The sequence below is a fragment of the Salvelinus alpinus genome, chromosome 6, assembly GCF_045679555.1.
Source record: "Salvelinus alpinus chromosome 6, SLU_Salpinus.1, whole genome shotgun sequence".
Taxonomy (NCBI): Eukaryota; Metazoa; Chordata; class Actinopteri; order Salmoniformes; family Salmonidae; genus Salvelinus; species Salvelinus alpinus.
In genome coordinates, this window is record NC_092091.1 from 9,505,345 (window position 1) to 9,526,115 (window position 20,771).

General features: G+C 46.0%; 1 protein-coding gene across 14 annotated transcripts in view; it reads left to right on the forward strand.

Annotated features, from left to right (window-relative positions):
- The window catches only part of LOC139578112 (tight junction protein ZO-1-like), a 168,793-nt gene that overhangs the window by 113,865 nt on the left and 34,157 nt on the right, over nt 1-20,771 (forward strand). For 8 of the 14 annotated variants that reach the window (XM_071405332.1, XM_071405336.1, XM_071405337.1 and 5 more), the window contains 8 exons: nt 131-237; nt 1,247-1,433; nt 3,479-3,623; nt 11,451-11,590; nt 12,140-12,245; nt 14,911-15,061; nt 17,147-17,255; nt 17,523-17,742. In XM_071405332.1, the coding sequence (XP_071261433.1) occupies nt 131-237; nt 1,247-1,433; nt 3,479-3,623; nt 11,451-11,590; nt 12,140-12,245; nt 14,911-15,061; nt 17,147-17,255; nt 17,523-17,742 (1,165 nt within the window). The remainder of the gene's footprint in view (nt 1-130; nt 238-1,246; nt 1,434-3,478; nt 3,624-11,450; nt 11,591-12,139; nt 12,246-14,910; nt 15,062-17,146; nt 17,256-17,522; nt 17,743-20,771) is intronic. The other 6 variants (XM_071405335.1, XM_071405346.1, XM_071405339.1 and 3 more) reach the window with 3 other exon arrangements.

Below are 20,771 nucleotides of genomic sequence, written 5' to 3' on the forward strand. Positions count from 1 at the left end.
TTTACTGCTAACATGCTATAGCATGCTTTACTGCTAACATACTATGCTAACATGTTATACTGTGCTAACATGCTATATCATACTATGCTATGCTAACACTCTCTTTGTTGCTGTTCGTTCACTCCGTAAGCAGAATATGGCCTTCGCCTGGCCAGCCACATCTTCGTGAAGGACATCTCACCCGAGAGCCTGGCGGCCAGGGACGGAAACATACAGGAAGGGGACGTAGTACTGAAGGTGAGAAGCCTGAAGTGATTCTTTAACTAAGAGAGAGAGGTAGAGAGAGGTAGAGAGAGAGAGGAGGGAGTTGTGGTAATGAAGAGTGGAGGGACCTGGGAGAGGGGGAGAGAGAGCGAGAGGGAGGCGACCCGGGCCGGAAATATACAGGAGGGAGACGTTGTACTGAAGGTGAAAGGAGCGAGAGATAGGGGAGAGGAAGGAAGGATGTAGGGAGAGAAAGAAGAAGAAAGAAGGCTAAAGAAATGTTTTTCCCCACTGTCTCCTGCACATTGTTCTCTAATCAGCTAAATAAATGTTTTTCCCCACTGTCTCCTGCACATTGTTCTATGATCAGCTAAATAAATGTTTTTCCCCACTGTCTCCTGCACATTGTTCTCTAATCAGCTAAATAAATGTTTTTCCCCACTGTCTCCTGCACATTGTTCTCTAATCAGCAAAATAAATGTTTTTCCCCACTGTCTCCTGCACATTGTTCTCTAATCAGCAAAATAAATGTTTTTCCCCACTGTCTCCTGCACATTGTTCTCTAATCAGCTAAATAAATGTTTTTCCCCACTGTCTCCTGCACATTGTTCTCTAATCAGCTAAATAAATGTTTTTCCCCACTGTCTCCTGCACATTGTTCTCTAATCAGCTAAATAAATGTTTTTCCCCACTGTCTCCTGCACATTGTTCTCTAATCAGCTAAATAAATGTTTTTCCCCACTGTCTCCTGCACATTGTTCTCTAATCAGCAAAATAAATGTTTTTCCCCACTGTCTCCTGCACATTGTTCTCTAATCAGCTAAATACATGTTTTTCCCCACTGTCTCCTGCACATTGTTCTATGATCAGCTAAATAAATGTTTTTCCCCACTGTCTCCTGCACATTGTTCTATAATCAGCTAAATACATGTTTTTCCCCACTGTCTCCTGCACACATACCAGCTAATTGGTTGTTTCCTCCAAGCTGTGTTTAATTAGGTTATTTCTTAACATTTGTAACTAATTGGTCGTTTCCTCTCAGATCAACGGCACGGTGACAGAAAACCTGTCGTTGATAGATGCTAAGAAGCTGATTGAGAGGTCAAAGGGCAAGCTAAAGATGGTGGTGCAGAGAGACGAGAGAGCTACGCTGCTGAACATACCAGACCTGGACGACAGCATCCCATCAGCCAACGCCTCCGACAGAGACGGTGAGGGACACTACGTAGGTGTGTGTGGTGTGTGTGTGTGTGTGTGTGTGTGTGTGTGTGTGTGTGTGTGTGTGTGTGTGTGTGTGTGTGTGTGTGTGTGTGTGTGTGTGTGTGTGTGTGTGTGTGCGCACGTTGTTTCGTAATGCTGGAAAAAGGCTAAATGCTGTAGGGTTGTGGGTGTGCATGCATTTTACTGAAAGAGAAGCCCTGTACTTTCATATTCCGGAACCACCCATATGTACGCCCCATATGGGGAGCCAGGTAGCCTAGTGGTTAGAGCGTTGGACTATTAACCGAAAGGTTGTTGGATCGGATCCCCGAGCTGACATGGTAAAAATCTGTCATTCTGCCCCTGAACAAGACAGTTAACCCACTGTTCCTAGGCCGTCATTGTAAATAAGAATTTGTTCTTTAACTGGCTTGCCTAGTTAAATAAAGGTATAAAATTTAAAAAAAAAAAATTACAATGTATGCACGCATGACTGTAATTCGCTTTGGTCAAAAGCGTCTGCTAAATGACATATATTATAGTGAATAGAAATATCAACGCAACATGTAAAGTGTTGTTGATAGATGCTAAGAAGCTGATTGAGAGGTCAAAGGGCAAGCTAAAGTGTTGGTCCCATGTTTTCATGAGCTGAAATAAAAGATCCCCGGAATGTTCCATACTGTACAATAAGCTTATTTCTCTCAACTACACCAATTGATGTTTCTTTGTTAGTGAGCATTTCTCCCTTGCCAAGATAATCCATCCACCTGACAGGTGTGGCATATCAAGAAGCTGATTAAACTGCATGATTATTACACAGGTGCAAAAAATGTGTAGTTTTGTCATAAAACACAATACCACAGATGTTTCAAGTTTTGAGGGAGCGTGCAATTGGCATTCTGTCTGCAGGAATGTACACCAGAGCTGTTTTTAATGTAAATTTTTCTACCATAAGCCGCCTCCAACGTTGTTTTAGAGAATTTGGCAGTACGTCCAACCGGCCTCACAACCGCAGACCACGTGTAACCACGCCAGCCCAGGACCTCCACATCCGGCTTCTTCACCTGCGGGATCGTCTGAGACCAGCCACCCAGACAGCTGATGGAACTTTTGATTTGCACAACTGAAGAATTTCTGCACAAACTGTCAGAAACCGTCTTCTTAGAGAAGCTGATCTGCATGCTCGTCGTCCTCACCAGGGTCTTGACCTGACTGCAGTTCGGCGTCGTAACCGACTTCAGTAGGCAAATGCTCACCTTCAATGCCCACTGGCACCCTGGAGAGTGTGCTCTTCACGGATGAATCCAGGTTTCAACTGTACCGGTCAGATGGCAGACAGAGTGTATGGCGTTGTGTAGGCGAGAGGTTTGCTGATGTCAACGTTGTGAACAGAGTGCCCAATGGTGGGGTTATGGTATGGGCCGGTATAAGCTACAGACAACGAACACAATTGCATTTTATTGATGGCAATTTGAATGCACAGAGATACCATGAAGAGATCCTGAGGCCCATTGTCGTGCCATTCATCCGCCGCCATCACCTCATGTTTCAGCATGATAATGCACAGCCCCTTGTCGCAAGGATGTCCCAGTTCTTCCATGGCCTGCATACTCACCAGACATGTCACCCATTGAGCATGTTTGGGATGCTCTGGATCGATGCATACGACAGCGTGTTCCAGTTACCGCCAATATCCAGCAACTTCGTACAGCCATTGAAGAGGAGTCAGACAACATTCCACAGCCCACAATCAACAGCCTGATCAACTCTATGCGAAGGAGATGTGTCGCGTTGAATTAGGCAAATGGTCACACCAAATACTGACTGGTTTTCTGATCCGCGCCCCTACCTTTTTTTTTTAAGGTATCTGTGACCAACATATACATATCTGTATTCCCGGTCATGTGAAATCCATAGATTAGGACCTCATGAATTTATTTAAATTGACTAATTTCGTTATATGAACTGTAACTGTAAAATCTTTGAAATTGTTGCATGTTGCGTTTTTTATATATTTTTTTCAGTGTACATTATGTAGTTGAATATGGTGTTGTGTGTGTGTTTTGAACAACAGACATTTCAGATATCCATTCGGTGGCCTCCGACCATTCCAACCGATCCCATGACAGACGTCGTAGCAGCCGGTCCCGCTCCCCTGACAGGCGGTCTGAACCCTCCGACCACTCCAGACACTCCCCTCCACAGATCAGCAACGGCAGGTAAACACACCACCTGGCTGCTACACAGTCAAACTCAAAGGCTCACAGGCGGCCGAATTCTGATCTTTTGCCAATAATTTAGCTAAATATCCGGATTGGCTGCCTGTGTAAAGGCAGCCTTTGAGCTTTTTTGAAATTCTCACCCAGTGGGCAAAAACTAGTTAAAATGACATCTTTACGACCCGTAACAGGACTCAATACGAACTGCATTTCAAACCGTTTTGATCCGCTGGAAATGTCAAACGTTTTTAAGGGTTTGTTAAGTGTCTTTTTATTTTCCTGTTTTTGTTTTTTTGCCCACTTAACAAAGACTCTTCAGTTGGAGAATACCGTAAGTTGGACACCCCTTTCCCTAGGAGCTCACTGTGTAGAGTCCCACTGTGTAGAGCCCACTGTGTAGAGCCCACTGTGTAGAGCCCCGCTGTGTAGAGTCCCGCTGTGTAGAGTCCCGCTGTGTAGAGTCCCGCTTTGTAGAGTCCCGCTGTGTAGAGTCCCGCTGTGTAGAGTCCCGCTGTGTAGAGTCCCGCTGTGTAGAGTCCCGCTGTGTAGAGTCCCGCTGTGTAGAGTCCCGCTGTGTAGAGTCCCGCTGTGTAGAGTCCCGCTGTGTAGAGTCCCGCTGTGTAGAGTCCCGCTGTGTAGAGTCCCGCTGTGTAGAGCCCCGCTGTGTAGAGCCCCGCTGTGTAGAGCCCCGCTGTGTAGAGCCCCGCTGTGTAGAGCCCCGCTGTGTAGAGTCCCGCTGTGTAGAGTCCCGCTGTGTAGAGTCCCGCTGTGTAGAGTCCCGCTGTGTAGAGTCCCGCTGTGTAGAGCCCCGCTGTGTAGAGCCCCGCTGTGTAGAGCCCCGCTGTGTAGAGCCCCGCTGTGTAGAGCCCCGCTGTGTAGAGCCCCGCTGTGTAGAGTCCCGCTGTGTAGAGCCCCGCTGTGTAGAGCCCCGCTGTGTAGAGCCCCGCTGTGTAGAGCCCCGCTGTGTAGAGTCCCGCTGTGTAGAGCCCCGCTGTGTAGAGTCCCGCTGTGTAGAGTCCCACTGTACTTGTCAGATGACAGAATAATGAATAAATGTATACATAGGGTACATTAGTAAATGGATAGTACCCCGTGTTAATGTAGATAAATTCAAAATACCCCTATATTTCTGCCTTTCCTACCGATAAGGATTACTTAGGACCACTAAACCAAAGCCATTTCCATAAAGAATACATCTGTGCCCTGAATACTCTTGGCTATAATTGTGTGTGTGTGTGTGTGTATCCCTCGTGTGTTTTTGAATTTGATAAATGTTTTATGAATCCTAGATGTGCCCTTTATGTTTGACATTGATGCTGATATCAGGAAATCAGTGCTCAGTTAGCAGCCATGGCTTTACACTGTCAAACAGTGCAGGAATTCATTTGGCTTCAAGGACGGACACACACACACGCACGCACGCACGCACGCACGCACGCACACACACACACACACACACACACACACACACACACACACACACACACACACACACACACACACACACACACACACACACACACACACACACACACACACACACACACACACACACACACACACACACACACACACACACACACACACACACACACACACACACACACACAGATGTAACCGTGAAGGAATGAGCTCAAACAGGCTGGAGAGAGGAAAGACAGCTTTATTCAGCACATCCTGAAAGAACCTTTCACTGCCAACTGGTCTCCTGGAACTGACTGGGAGAAATAGGTCATTCACAGATCAGCTAGATAAATCTATCTGCCTTAAATCTCTCCTCTGTGTCAATAACTTAACATAACTATCTGATCTCAATCTCCCTTAAATGCTACACAGCCAAAATACTGCTGCCTTGTTTTTTCTCATCACCAATGCTTTTGAAAGAGATGAACATTTCCTGGTATTTGTGTTTTAATCCGCTTTCACCACACACACACACACACACACACACACACACACACACACACACACACACACACACACACACACACACGTGATATTTACAGTGAGTAACAGCCTGTTATTAGCCCTCTGTTAGAAGGCGTAGTCTCCTTGTGCCAAACACGCAGTCGCTCTTCACCATCCACACAGATCATGTGACAATACATCCACAGGCTGTGTTCTGTGTGACTGTGACACTACATCCACAGGCTGTGTTCTGTGTGACTGTGACACTACATCCACAGTCTGTGTTCTGTGTGACTCTGACAATACATCCACAGGCTGTGTTCTGTGTGACTCTGACAATACATCCACAGGCTGTGTTCTGTGTGACTGTGACACTACATCCACAGGCTGTGTTCTGTGTGACTGTGACAATACATCCACAGTCTGTGTTCTGTGTGACTGTGACACTACATCCACAGTCTGTGTTCTGTGTGACTGTGACAATACATCCACAGTCTGTGTTCTGTGTGACTCTGACAATACATCCACAGGCTGTGTTCTGTGTGACTCTGACAATACATCCACAGGCTGTGTTCTGTGTGACTGTGACACTACATCCACAGGCTGTGTTCTGTGTGACTGTGACACTACATCCACAGGCTGTGTTCTGTGTGACTGTGACACTACATCCACAGGCTGTGTTCTGTGTGACTGTGACACTACATCCACAGGCTGTGTTCTGTGTGACTGTGACACTACATCCACAGACCGTGTTCTGTGTGACTGTGACACTACATCCACAGACCGTGGCCCTACTGGAGCCCTGAGTCAGAACAAGACCTGCCACTCAATAACTGATGCACAGCATGTACATTACAATACTATCAATCTGTGTGTGTGTGTGTGTGTGTGTGTGTGTGTGTGTGTGTGTGTGTGTGTGTGTGTGTGTGTGTGTGTGTGTGTGTGTGTGTGTGTGTGTGTGTGTGTGTGCGCGCGTGCACAGGGGTTTCTCTGCATATAAAAGTGTTTTATCACTTTATTGGTCACACGTGTTTAGCGGATGTTAAAACAACATTATGATTTATTTATTTTAGAGAAGAAAAAAAAATTGCAATTGTAAAACATTTTCAGTGTAAACTTAAAACGACTTAAACAAGATTTGGGGCAACGATTTGATTTGGTTATTATGAGTCACTCAGATGGCATAAGCCATGGCAAGATGTGTAGAATTGCAGGAAATGTGCTATAAAACTGCATTTTCTTTTCTCAGTTCCATGACAAAATGTGTAGAATTGCAGGAAAGTAGCTTCAAACACCTAGACTAGAACCCTCAAACTCAACTCTGGTCCTCGAAGCCAGTTCCACTGCGCTTTTTCATTATTCCCCCTCTAACCAGGGACTGATTTAGACCTGGGACACCAGGTGGGTGCAATCAATTATCAAGTAGAACAGAAAACCAGCAGGGTCAGAGTTGAATACCCCTGCCCTAGAGTTTAAGGCTGGGGAGGGGAATTGTTTTAAGGACCCCTTTAGGTATAATATTTGATGAAACATTGAAGTTGACCTTACTGCTATTAGCCCATAGAAACGCATTGAATAACAGATTCATACATGGAAAAACAAAACAATAGCCTCCCGAGTGGCGCAGCGGTCTAAGGCACTGCTGTGCTTGAGGCGTCACTACAGATCCGGGTTCCATCCTGGGCTGTATTGCAGCCGGCCGCGACCGGGAGACCCATGAGGCGACGCACAATTGGCCCAGCGTCTTTAGGGGAGGGTTTGGCCGGCAGGAATGTCCTTGTTCCCTCGCGCTCTGGCGACTCCTGTGGCGGGCCGTGTGCATGCACGCTGACACGGTCGACCTGTTGTGCAGTATTTTCTCAACACATTGGTGCGGCTGGCTTACCGGGTTAAGCGAGCAGTGTGTCAAGAAGCAGTGCTGCTTGGCAGGGTTGTGTTTCGGGGGACGCATGGCTCTCAACCTTCGCCTCTCCAGAGTCCGTACGGTAGTCGTAGCGATGGGACAAGAGGAATTGCAGAAAGTTTGTTTTAAAACAGCACAATTTTGTCTCTGATGCCAAGAAGAGGGCCTCTAAATTGGCCACCCCCACCACCTAAACCCCATTTTGATCCAGGAGAAACCCTGTATGTGTGTGTTTTTAGGTGCTCACACACACTCACTTCCCCCTGTCCTGTCAATAGGCAGCAGTTTGCCAGTAGAGTTGTAGTTGTGCCAGTCATGTGATGAGGGGCTTGGAGAAGGGAATTATATTCAGCCCGATGGCCACTGGCCGCAAAAGGTATGCATTTTTTTTAGGGGGATTATGGCCACACAAAGGGGATGCAGCCGGGAAATTCGAGGCATTATCAAGTGCTTGTCAAATTGTGAATGAGAGACTGATGAAGTGTGTACAGCCTGAGCAAAAATCGTCATCGCATCATGCAGCCTTGGAATGTATTAAACATCAAAACATATTGCCCAATGTTTGTAAAACATCTAAAGTTACATTAATAAATCTAAATTAAGGAAATAGAAGTATCTGTTTCTTTGTTAAACGCTCAACACAGAATAGCTACATGTGAACACTCCCTCAAATCGCTTGGAGAAAATATCCTTTCTATTTTATTCAGCTTTGTTAAATTGTATTCTTCATACTATAAAATAATGCCATGGAATTCTAACCAAATCTTGTCTGCTAAATTAACTAGTGTAGCCCACAGCCATATGGCATAGCCAGATCAGGACCTAACACAAGGACAACTCAGAGTATGCTATTCTGTTCTTCTGAAATAAACTACATTTTCTTCATTTCATGTTTCTTTAGACCTGTCTAAAATAAATAATGGATTTATTGTGAAGGTGTAGGCTATATTACATGGATTTATTGTGAAGGTGTAGGCTATATTACATGGATTTATTGTGAAGGTGTAGGCTATATTACATGGATTTATTAGACTTTTTAATATATAGATGTTCCTAAAGGTCTGCATCAGTGGCTTGTAGGCTGTGTGTGGAAGCCAGGAGATGCTACATGTGTTTCTGTTAATTAACGGTCAATTACCGTGAGACGGACAGTTATTTGCTTGATGACGCTGACAAAATGTCATGGCCGCCACATCCCTATTCATAACACACACTGTTCACACCCCTCTTGTTGACGGAGAGAAAATCTAGCAAGTTTTTAAGCTTATTTCCTTATATTCTACACATTTTGTCATGGGGTGCAGATACAATTTTGCAGTTTTGAAGCTAATTGGCTTGCAATTCTATACATTTTGCCATGTCTAATGTGTGATATTTGAGTGACTCGAACATTACTACAAAATCTTTGCCCTAAAAAAACGTTAGCTAAAAAAACGTTAGCTGACATGGGCTAGTTGATCTGGATATTTCTAACAAGCTCTAAGGTATGCAATGACTCCCCTGCTGACCCCTGACGACCCCTGCTGACTCCTGCCCTAGCACCACTTACCAGGCCTCTGCTCTGTTTCTCAACGACAGTACCCTGCAGGACAGCTAGCACCACTTACCAGGCCTCTGCTCTGTTTCCCAACGACAGTACCCTGCAGGACAGCTAGCACCACTTACCAGGCCTCTGCTCTGTTTCCCAACGACAGTACCCTGCAGGACAGCTAGCACCACTTACCAGGCCTCTGCTCTGTTTCCCAACGACAGTACCCTGCAGGACAGCTAGCACCACTTACCAGGCCTCTGCTCTGTTTCCCAACGACAGTACCCTGCAGGACAGCTAGCACCACTTACAAGGCCTCTGCTCTGTTTCCCAACGACAGTACCCTGCAAGGCAGCTAGCACCACTTTCCAGGCCTCTGCTCTGTTTCCCAACGACAGTACCCTGCAGGACAGCTAGCACCACTTACCAGGCCTCTGCTCTGTTTCCCAACGACAGTACCCTGCAGGACAGCTAGCACCACTTACCAGGCCTCTTCTCTGTTTCCCAACGACAGTACCCTGCAGGACAGCTAGCACCACTTACCAGGCCTCTGCTCTGTTTCCCAACGACAGTACCCTGCAGGACAGCTAGCACCACTTACCAGGCCTCTGCTCTGTTTCCCAACGACAGTACCCTGCAGGGCAGCTAGCACCACTTTCCAGGCCTCTACTCTGTTTCCCAACGACAGTACCCTGCAGGACAGCTAGCACCACTTACCAGGCCTCTGCTCTGTTTCCCAACGACAGTACCCTGCAGCACAGCTAGCACCACTTACCAGTCCTCTGCTCTGTTTCCCAACGACAGTACCCTGCAGGACAGCTAGCACCACTTACCAGGCCTCTGCTCTGTTTCCCAACGACAGTACCCTGCAGGACAGCTAGCACCACTTACCAGGCCTCTGCTCTGTTTCCCAACGACAGTACCCTGCAGGACAGCTAGCACCACTTACCAGGCCTCTGCTCTGTTTCCCAACGACAGTATCCTGCAGGACAGCTAGCGTGTGATATAGATCTGTCATTCTCATTGAAAGCCAGGCTAAGAAGAGGTAGATCTGTTCTATTTGTGCTATTTCTATGCTTTCAGTTTTGTACACCAGCTTAAAACAGCTGGGGGGGGGGGGGGGGTTATGGATAATATAGTTCAGAGTGGTTTAGATTATACAATAGTTCTTTGCACCGTACTTGCTTGTTTTGTCACAAACTGAAATTAGGCAAACTATTAGAATTTTACCAACCAGGAAATGGCTGAGCTATTTCTGCATATTGTGTTTTTAAATGTGTTCTATTGCCAACTCTTATGGTCATTAAATGTGTTCTATAGCCAACTCTTATGGTCATTGCATAACTTGTTTGTATTTGGCATGGCAACGACCATCAGAGTTGGCAAGACAGTACAAACAGCTCTTGGACCAGGTTATATATTTGTTGCAGTTTTGGATGATTTATTGTGACCTCGGTGTTAGTAGTCTGTGTTTGTTTTAATTCCAACCTTTCCTGGTTCTTGGCCAGAGGCACACAGTGAAGTGCACCTGGGGTACACAGAATTCTCTCTCTCTCTTTCCACATTTTGTTACGTTACAGCCTTATTCTAAAATGGATTAAATACATGTTTTTCCTCATCAGTCTACACACAATACTTCATAATGACATCACAATACCCCATAATGACATCACAATACCTCATAATGACATCACAATACCTCATAATGACAAAGTGAAAATAGGTTTTTAGATTTTTTTTTGCAAAAGAAAACCCAGATAGCTTATTACATAAGTATTAGAAGTACTGAGTAAAGGGTCTGACTACTTATGTAAATGTATTAAAAATTAACTGAAATATCACATTTGCAAAAATGTCTAAAAAACAGTTTTTGCTTTGTCATTATGGAGTATTGTGTGTAGATTGATGAGGGTGGGAAACGATTTAATCCATTTTAGAATAAGGCTGTAACGTAATAAAATGTGGAAAAAGTCGAGGGGTCTGAATACTTTCCGAATGCACTGTATCTAGCCCTAACCATTTAGCATGTAACTAGCCCTAACCACTTAGTATGTAACTAGCCCTAACCACTTAGTATGTAACTAGCCCTAACCACTTAGCATATAACTAGCCCTAACCACTTAGCATGTAACTAGCCCTAACCACTTAGCATGTAACTAGCCCTAACCACTTAGCATGTAACTAGCCCTAACCACTTAGCATATCTAGCTCGAAGCACTTAGCATATGTGCCAGAGGACAGAGGCTCAAACCAGTTCTGCATATGTATTGATATACAGTGTTTGTTGAATTGTACCACATCCCTGGTTCTGTGAGGCTCTGTTGATAAGAGCTTCGCACTAACAAGGCCAGATGTATAGTTTCTGGGTTCAATTCCCACACGGATCACTTGCACATATTGAAAATGTATGCACTTCCTGTGCTGTAAATCGCTTTGGATCAAATGTATGAAATAAAAACAATTTAAAATACCTTTTTTTTGTCATCAGTCACAGAAGTCGTGAGGAGGAGGAGAGGATCTCGAAGCCGACAGCGGTGCCACCCAAGCTGGCAGAGGAGGCTCCTGCCCTGCCCAAACCCCTGGAGAAGTCTGTCACCAGGGAGGAGAAACCGGTCCCTCCTCTACCAGGTCAGAACAACTAACCGGTAACCTTTTTGAGGGTGGTAGGTAACCTAAATGTTAGATAGTTCAACCAGAAGGTCGCAGGGTTGAATCCCAAGTCCAACAGGATACAATTTCTGGGGATTTTAGCTACGCTAGATGCCTACTGCCTTTGTGCCCTTGAGCAATACACTTAACATGTACAAATGTTTGAGCCCAGCTACCAAGATTAAATCTAGACGCTTGTTGTGCTGTGCTTAGCTTGGTTGAGGCTGCAGCCTGTAGTTAGACTGTAGTGTGAGTTGATGGACTCTGACATTCCCCTACTGCCCTGCAGCCAGCTGAGTGTCTCTGTGTGGGTGTGAGTTCGTGTGCTTCCGTGTGTGAGAGAGTGTATGCACACATTTTGTTCCTTGAGGATTTGCCTCATGGTCTGTGTGTTGAGAGGTGTCAGTATAAAGGTGTATTGTGGTGTCTGACCTGCATCTGACCATTCAGTACATCCTCTTGTATGAATAGTGCAGTTGATATTATCTCTCACTCTCTCTGTGTGTGTGCGTGCGTGTTTTTCTTCAGAACCCAAGCCAGTATATGCCCAGCCAGGCCAGCCTGATGTGGACCTGCCAGTCAGCCCCGCTGATGCCCCTGTGCCCAGCGCTGCCCATGATGACAGTATCCTACGGTATGTAGAAGTATCTGTTCACCTGTGTCTAACAGTATCCTACGGTATGTAGAAGTATCTGTTCACCTGTCTCTAACAGTATCCTACGGTATGTAGAAGTATCTGTTCACCTGTCTCTAACAGTATCCTACGGTATGTAGAAGTATCTGTTCACCTGTCTCTAACAGCATCCTACGGTATGTAGAAGTATCTGTTCACCTGTCTCTAACAGTATCCTACGGTATGTAGAAGTATCTGTTCACCTGTCTCTAACAGTATCCTACGGTATGTAGAAGTATCTGTTCACCTGTCTCTAACAGTATCCTACGGTATGTAGAAGTATCTGTTCACCTGTCTCTAACAGTATCCTACGGTATGTAGAAGTATCTGTTCACCTGTGTCTAACAGTATCCTACGAAGGGGGGCAATGTAAATAGTCTGGGTAGCCATTTGATTAGGTGTTCAGGAGTCTTATGGCTTGGGGGTAGAAGCTGTTTAGAAGCCTCTTGGACCTAGACTTGGTGCTCCGGTACCGCTTGCCGTGTGGTAGCAGAGAGAACCGTCTATGATTAGGGTGTCTGGAGTCTTTGACAATTTGTAGGGCCTTCCTCTGACACCGCCTGGTGTAGAGGTCCTGGATGGCAGGCAGCTTAGCCCCAGTGATGTACTGGGCCGTTTGCACTACCCTCTGTAGTGCCTTGCGGTCGGAAGCCGAGCAGTTGCCATACCAGGCAGTGATGCAACCCGTCAGGGTGCTCTCGATGGTGCAGCTGTAGAGGATCTGAGGACCCATGCCAAACATTTTGAGGATCTGAGGACCCATGCCAAATCTTTTCAGTCTCCTGAGGGGGAATAGGTTTTGTTGTGCCCTCTTCACAACTGTCTTGGTGTGCTTAGACCATGTTAGTTTGTTGGTGATGTGGACACCAAGGAACTTGAAGCTCTCAACCTGCTCCACTGCAGCCCCGTCGATGAGAATGGGGGTGTGCTCGGTCCTCGTTTTCCTGTAGTCCACAATCATCTCCTTTGTCTTGATCACATTGAGGGAGAGGTTGTTGTCTTGGCACCACACGGCCAGGTCTCTGACCTCCTCCCTATAGGTTGTCTCATCGTTGTCGGTGATCAGGCCACTGTTGTGTCATCGGCAAACGTAATGATGGTGTTGGAGTCGTGCAGTCATGAGTGAACAGGGAGTACAGGAGGGGACTGAGCACACACCCTTGAGGGGCCCCTGTGTTGAGGATCAGCGTGGCGGATGTGTTGTTACCTACCCTTACCACCTGGGGGTGGCCCGTCAGGAAGTCCAGGATCCAGTTGCAGGGGGAGGTGTTTAGTCCCAGGGTCCTTAGCTTATTGATGAGCTTTGAGGGCACTATGGTGTTGAACGCTGAGGTGTAGTCAATGAATAGCATTCTCACATAGGTGTTCCTTTTGTCCAGGTGGGAAAGGGCCGTGTGGAGTGCAATAGAGGATTGCATCATCTATGGATCTAGGGTTTCTGGGATAATGGTGTTGATGTGAGCCATGACCAGCCATGACTATATAACGTTTAAACTTCACGGATCTTTGGCAGGTGACATCATATAATTTGAATTTCTAGAAGGGACAAAGCCCTTCAGACCACTGACTTGAATGGGAATAGCCATTCTAGAAAGTCTATTTCTATGGGTGACACTCCTTATTTCCAAAAACATAAATATCACAGAGTGGTTCTTTAACTGTCTTATCTCTCTCCCCATTTCACCCCGTCTCCTCTCTCCCCATCCTACCCCGTCTCCTCTCTCCCCATCCCACCCCGTCTCCTCTCTCCCCATTCCACCCCGTCTCCTCTCTCCCCATTCCACCCCGTCTCCTCTCTCCCCATTCCACCCCGTCTCCTCTCTCCCCATTCCACCCCGTCTCCTCTCTCCCCATACCACCCCGTCTCCTCTCTCCCCATACCACCCCGTCTCCTCTCCCCATACCACCCCGTCTCCTCTCTCCCCATACCACCCCGTCTCCTCTCTCCCCATCCCACCCCGTCTCCTCTCTCCCCATCCCACCCCGTCTCCTCTCTCCCCATCCCACCCCGTCTCCTCTCTCCCCATTCCACCCCGTCTCCTCTCTCCCCATTCCACCCCGTCTCCTCTCTCCCCATTCCACCCCGTCTCCTCTCTCCCCATTCCACCCCGTCTCCTCTCTCCCCATTCCACCCCGTCTCCTCTCTCCCCATTCCACCCCGTCTCCTCTCTCCCCATTCCACCCCGTCTCCTCTCTCCCCATTCCACCCCGTCTCCTCTCTCCCCATTCCACCCCGTCTCCTCTCTCCCCATTCCACCCCGTCTCCTCTCTCCCCATTCCACCCCGTCTCCTCTCTCCCCATTCCACCCCGTCTCCTCTCTCCCCATTCCACCATGTCTCCTCTCTCCCCATCCCACCCCGTCTCCTCTCTCCCCATCCCACCCCGTCTCCTCTCTCCCCATCCCACCCCGTCTCCTCTCTCCCCATCCCACCCCGTCTCCTCTCTCCCCATTCCACCCGTCTCCTCTCTCCCCATTCCACCCCGTCTCCTCTCTCCCCATTCCACCCCGTCTCCTCTCTCCCCATTCCACCCCGTCTCCTCTCTCCCCATTCCACCCCGTCTCCTCTCTCCCCATCCCACCCCGTCTCCTCTCTCCCCATCCAACCCTGTGTATTCACTCCCTAGGCCGAGTATGAAGCTGGTGAAGTTTAAGAAGGGGGAGAGTGTGGGTCTGAGGCTGGCAGGGGGGAACGATGTGGGCATCTTTGTAGCCGGAGTCCTGGAGGATAGCCCAGCAGCTAAGGAGGGTCTGGAGGAGGGGGACCAAATTCTCAGGGTGAGACACGATACAGCAGCAACTACACACTCACTACAGCAACACTAAGGTTGTCGGTTCAATTTCCACAGGGATCACATCCACAATGTATGCACTCACTGTACTGTAAATTGCATAGGATAAAATCGTTTGCTGTGTTAAAATTATCCTCATCAAAATGACATGCTGTGTAGCCTAACGTGTAAGTGAATGCCTACACAAATTTAATCAATTCTAGCAGCTGCTGAATTTCATTGCACAGAAATCCCATTTTAGTTGCCACTGGAATTAAAGAAGGGTGATGTTGCATATACTAGCAAATATGTGTTAACACAGTAAAATGGCCGCCTAAACCCCAAGATGCTGCAGGGAGTACCACAGTAAAATTGCCGCCTAGACAACAACAAGATGCTACAGGGGATACCACAGTAAAATGACCGCCTAAACAACAACAAGATGCTACAGAGGATACCACAGTAAAATGGCCGCCTAAACAACAACAAGATGCTACATGGAATACCACAGTAAAATGGCCACCTAAACAACATCAACAAGATGCTACAGAGGATACCACAGTAAAATGGCCACCTAAACAACAACAACAAGATGCTACAGGGAATACCACAGTAAAATGGCCACCTAAACAACAAGATGCTACAGGGAATACCACAGTAAAATGGCCGCCTAAACGACAAGATGCTACAGAGGATACCACAGTAAAATGGCCGCCTAAACAACAACAATAAGATGCTACAGGGAATACCACAGTAAAATGGCCTAAACAACAACAACAACAAGATGCTACAGGGGATACCACAGTAAAATGGCCGCCTAAACAACAACAACAAGATGCTACAGAGGATACCACAGTAAAATGGCCGCCTAAACAACAACAACAAGGTGCTACAGGGGATACCACAGTAAAATGGCCGCCTAAACAACAACAACAAGATGCTACACTCTATTCAGTGTTTGTGCCTGTTTTTTACAACGTGGTTAACAGTGTTTGTAACGGTAGCCGTGTTTTCACAGGGCCTTGGTTTGTATCTCAAAGGCTGCGTCCCAAATGACAGCCTATTCTCTACATAGTGCACTAGTTGTGACCAGGGCCCATATCCAAAAAGCTTATCTTCTGTGATTTATTAATGGTTTTAAATCCGGCTGCTCCAAGATTCCTGCTCCTTTTGGAGTCTGTCTCCTAGCAACGGGCATCACTACAAAAACTGTTTTCCTTTCTTTCTCTGTTTGCCCCATTTCTCTTCCTCCCTCCGAGCTGTGTATCTTTTTCTGTTTACACTCTGCCTCCTCCTCGTCTCTCTGCGAGCGTAAATGTGTAATGCGTGGGTCTTAGTAATGGTGTGGATTTTAGTTTAGAGTGCAGTAAAACTCTGTCAGGGTTGTAGTCACCGGGGGTGACGCTAAAGGATGTTATGTAAACATTTTAGAGGTGCAGACCATCAGCACTATTTTAAAGACATGCTCCAGAACTTTGGCAACTGCTAAGTATTTTTTAAACATCTCGTTTTGGGCTGGACGTGTCAATGTGTAGTTCATGCATGCATCATCTATGATCAGAATTACTGTCTTACCTCAATTAGACAGCCCCCTAGTAATTAGATTTCCACCAATGAGCTTCAGCTTGGGAGAGAGAGAAATAACATGGTGCACGTGATGTGACGTAGTACGCCATTTTCGGGGACCGCTTTTGGCTCGTGAGCGCTACTTTCAGAACTACTGGCTAAAAAGTATACAAAAAGTACCGGAGAATCTCTTTTTAAAACGCTAATGTTGTGTAAACGTTTAGACATGTAGGCCATCGGCACTATTAACCACAGCTGACGTGTGTAATATATGTCAGTTCTGTCAGTGTTTACATTTTAGTAAGTGTATGTGATCCCTGGGGGGGGATTGAACCCATAACCTTATCCAACACTTTTTAGATGTCCACGATGGTTTCCAAGGATACATAGTCAACAGGATATAGATTCTACTACAACAACAACACATTGAAACTACCTACTTCCTCTTCATCTGTTTGATACATTTGTCCACAAAAAAACATTAAACATATGAAAAGAATAACCGTACAGCTCCCTGTTTTTCCAGGTTAATAATGTGGATTTTGCTAATATAATCCGAGAGGAGGCGGTGCTGTTCCTCCTTGACCTCCCTAAAGGTGAAGAGGTCACCATCCTGGCCCAGAAGAAGAAGGATGGTGAGTGCAGGAGGACGAGAGGAAACTGGATGGAAATAAACTGAGCTGGTTCCATTCACTCACTACCCCCTTCCCCCCACTCTGAAGGGTCTGGATAGGTATGATCAGTTTAGGGGTGAAGCTTCCACCATATTGCTTCCACTTTACAGATCTGCAATCCCAGTATATTAGGGTAAGGGAAGTGAATTGGGACCGGTTGAGCTACTACCAGAGATGTATATGTATTGGACTTCTCCTCCCTCTGACTCTGTCTGTGTTTGGCTCCAGTGTACCGGCGAATCGTGGAGTCTGATGTGGGTGACTCGTTCTACATCCGGACCCACTTTGAGTATGAGAAGGAGTCTCCGTACGGCCTGAGCTTCAACAAGGGAGAGGTGTTCAGAGTGGTGGACACCCTGTACAACGGCAAGCTGGGCTCCTGGCTGGCCATCCGCATCGGGAAGAACCACCAGGAAGTGGAGAGGGGCATCATACCTAACAAGAACAGGTGATGATGACACTCTTTTCTTCTGCTATTCTGTCCTCTTCTTCTTCTGCTATTCTGTCCTTTTCTTCTGCTATTCTGTCCTCTTCTGCTATTCTGTCTTCTTCTGCTTTTCTGTCCTCTTCTGCTATTCTGTCCTCTTCTGCTATTCTGTCCTCTTCTGCTATTCTGTCCTCTTCTGCTATTCTGTCCTTTTCTTCTTCTGCTATTCTGTCCTTTTCTTCTTCTGCTATTCTGTCCTCTTCTTCTTCTGCTATTCTGTCCTCTTCTTCTTCTGCTATTCTGTCCTCTTCTTCTTCTGCTATTCTGTCCTCTTCTTCTTCTGCTATTCTGTCCTTTTCTTCTTCTGCTATTCTGTCCTTTTCTTCTTCTGCTATTCTGTCCTTTTCTTCTTCTGCTATTCTGTCCTCTTCTTCTTCTGCTATTCTGTCCTCTTCTTCTTCTGCTATTCTGTCCTTTTCTTCTTCTGCTATTCTGTCCTCTTCTTCTTCTGCTATTCTGTCCTCTTCTTCTTCTGCTATTCTGTCCTCTTCTTCTTCTGCTATTCTGTCCTCTTCTTCTTCTGCTATTCTGTCCTCTTCTTCTTCTGCTATTCTGTCCTCTTCTTCTGCTATTCTGTCCTTTTCTTCTGCTATTCTGTCCACTTCTTCTTCTGCTATTCTGTTCTCTTCTTCTTCTGCTATTCTGTCCTCTTCTTCTTCTGCTATTCTGTCCTCTTCTTCTTCTGCTATTCTGTCCTCTACTTCTTCTGCTATGCTGTCTTCTTCTGCTATTCTGTCCTCTTCTGCTATTCTGTCCTTTTCTTCTGCTATTCTGTCCACTTCTTCTTCTGCTCTTCTGTCCTCTTCTTCTGCTATTCTGTCCTCTTCTTCTTCTGCTATTCTGTCCTCTTCTTCTTCTGCTATTCTGTCCTCTTCTGCTATTCTGTCCTCTCCTCCTTCTGCTATTCTGTCCTCTCCTCCTTCTGCTATTCTGTCCTCTTCTTCTTCTGCTATTCTGTTCTCTTCTTCTTCTGCTATTCTGTTCTCTTCTTTTTCTGCTATTCTGTCCTCTTCTTCTTCTGCTATTCTGTCCTTTTCTTCTTCTGCTATTCTGTCCTCTTCTCCTTCTGCTATTCTGTCCTCTTCTTCTTCTGCTATTCTGTCCTCTTCTTCTACTGCTATTCTGTCCTTTTCTTCTTCTGCTATTCTGTCCTTTTCTTCTTCTGCTATTCTGTCCTCTTCTCCTTCTGCTATTCTGTCCTCTTCTCCTTCTGCTATTCTGTCCTCTTCTTCTTCTGCTATTCTGTCCTCTCCTCCTTCTGCTATTCTGTCCTCTCCTCCTTCTGCTATTCTGTCCTTTTCTTCTTCTGCTATTCTGTCCTTTTCTTCTTCTGCTATTCTGTCCTCTTCTTCTTCTGCTATTCTGTCCTCTTCTTCTTCTGCTATTCTGTCCTCTTCTTCTTCTGCTATTCTGTCCTCTTCTTCTTCTGCTATTCTGTCCTCTTCTTCTTCTGCTATTCTGTCCTCTTCTTCTTCTGCTATTCTGTCCTCTCCTCCTTCTGCTATTCTGTCCTCTTCTTCGTCTTCTGCTATTCTGTCCTCTTCTTCGTCTTCTGCTATTCTGTCCTCTTCTTCGTCTTCTGCTATTCTGTCCTTCTTCTGCTATTCTGTCCTCTTCTTCTTCTGCTATTCTGTCTTCTTCTGCTATTCTGTCCTCTTCTGCTATTCTGTCCTCTCCTCCTTCTGCTATTCTGTCCTCTTCTTCTTCTGCTATTCTGTCCTCTTCTTCTTCTGCTATTCTGTCCTCTTCTTCTTCTGCTATTCTGTCCTCTTCTTCTTCTGCTCTTCTGTCCTCTTCTTCTGCTATTCTGTCCTCTTCTTCTTCTGCTATTCTGTCCTCTTCTTCTTCTGCTATTCTGTCCTCTTCTGCTATTCTGTCCTCTCCTCCTTCTGCTATTCTGTCCTCTCCTCCTTCTGCTATTCTGTCCTCTTCTTCTTCTGCTATTCTGTTCTCTTCTTCTTCTGCTATTCTGTCCTCTTCTTCTTCTGCTATTCTGTCCTCTTCTTCTTCTGCTATTCTGTCCTCTTCTTCTTCTGCTATTCTGTCCTCTTCTTCTTCTGCTATTCTGTCCTCTTCTTCTTCTGCTATTCTGTCCTCTTCTTCTTCTGCTATTCTGTCCTCTTCTTCTTCTGCTATTCTGTCCTCTTCTTCTTCTGCTATTCTGTCCTTTTCTTCTTCTGCTATTCTGTCCTTTTCTTCTTCTGCTATTCTGTCCTTTTCTTCTTCTGCTATTCTGTCCTCTTCTTCTTCTGCTATTCTGTCCTCTTCTTCTTCTGCTATCCTGTCCTCTTCTTCTTCTGCTATTCTGTCCTTTTCTTCTTCTGCTATCCTTTTCTTCTTCTGCTATTCTGTCCTCTTCTCCTTCTGCTATTCTGTCCTCTTCTTCTTCTGCTATTCTGTCCTCTCCTCCTTCTGCTATTCTGTCCTCTCCTCCTTCTGCTATTCTGTCCTTTTCTTCTTCTGCTATTCTGTCCTTTTCTTCTTCTGCTATTCTGTCCTTTTCTTCTTCTGCTATTCTGTCCTCTTCTTCTTCTGCTATTCTGTCCTCTTCTTCTTCTGCTATTCTGTCCTCTTCTTCTTCTGCTATTCTGTCCTCTTCTTCTTCTGCTATTCTGTCCTCTTCTTCTTCTGCTATTCTGTCCTCTTCTTCTTCTGCTATTCTGTCCTCTTCTTCTTCTGCTATTCTGTCCTCTTCTTCTTCTGCTATTCTGTCCTCTTCTTCTTCTGCTATTCTGTCCTCTCCTCCTTCTGCTATTCTGTCCTCTTCTTCGTCTTCTGCTATTCTGTCCTCTTCTTCGTCTTCTGCTATTCTGTCCTTCTTCTGCTATTCTGTCCTTCTTCTGCTATTCTGTCCTTCTTCTGCTATTCTGTCCTCTTCTTCTTCTTCTGCTATTCTGTCTTCTTCGATCCTACCCTTTTTGTCTCCTCTAGGTGTTTGTATCACAGAAGTCAGTTTGTTTATTTGAAAAGAGAATGTGTTCCATATACAG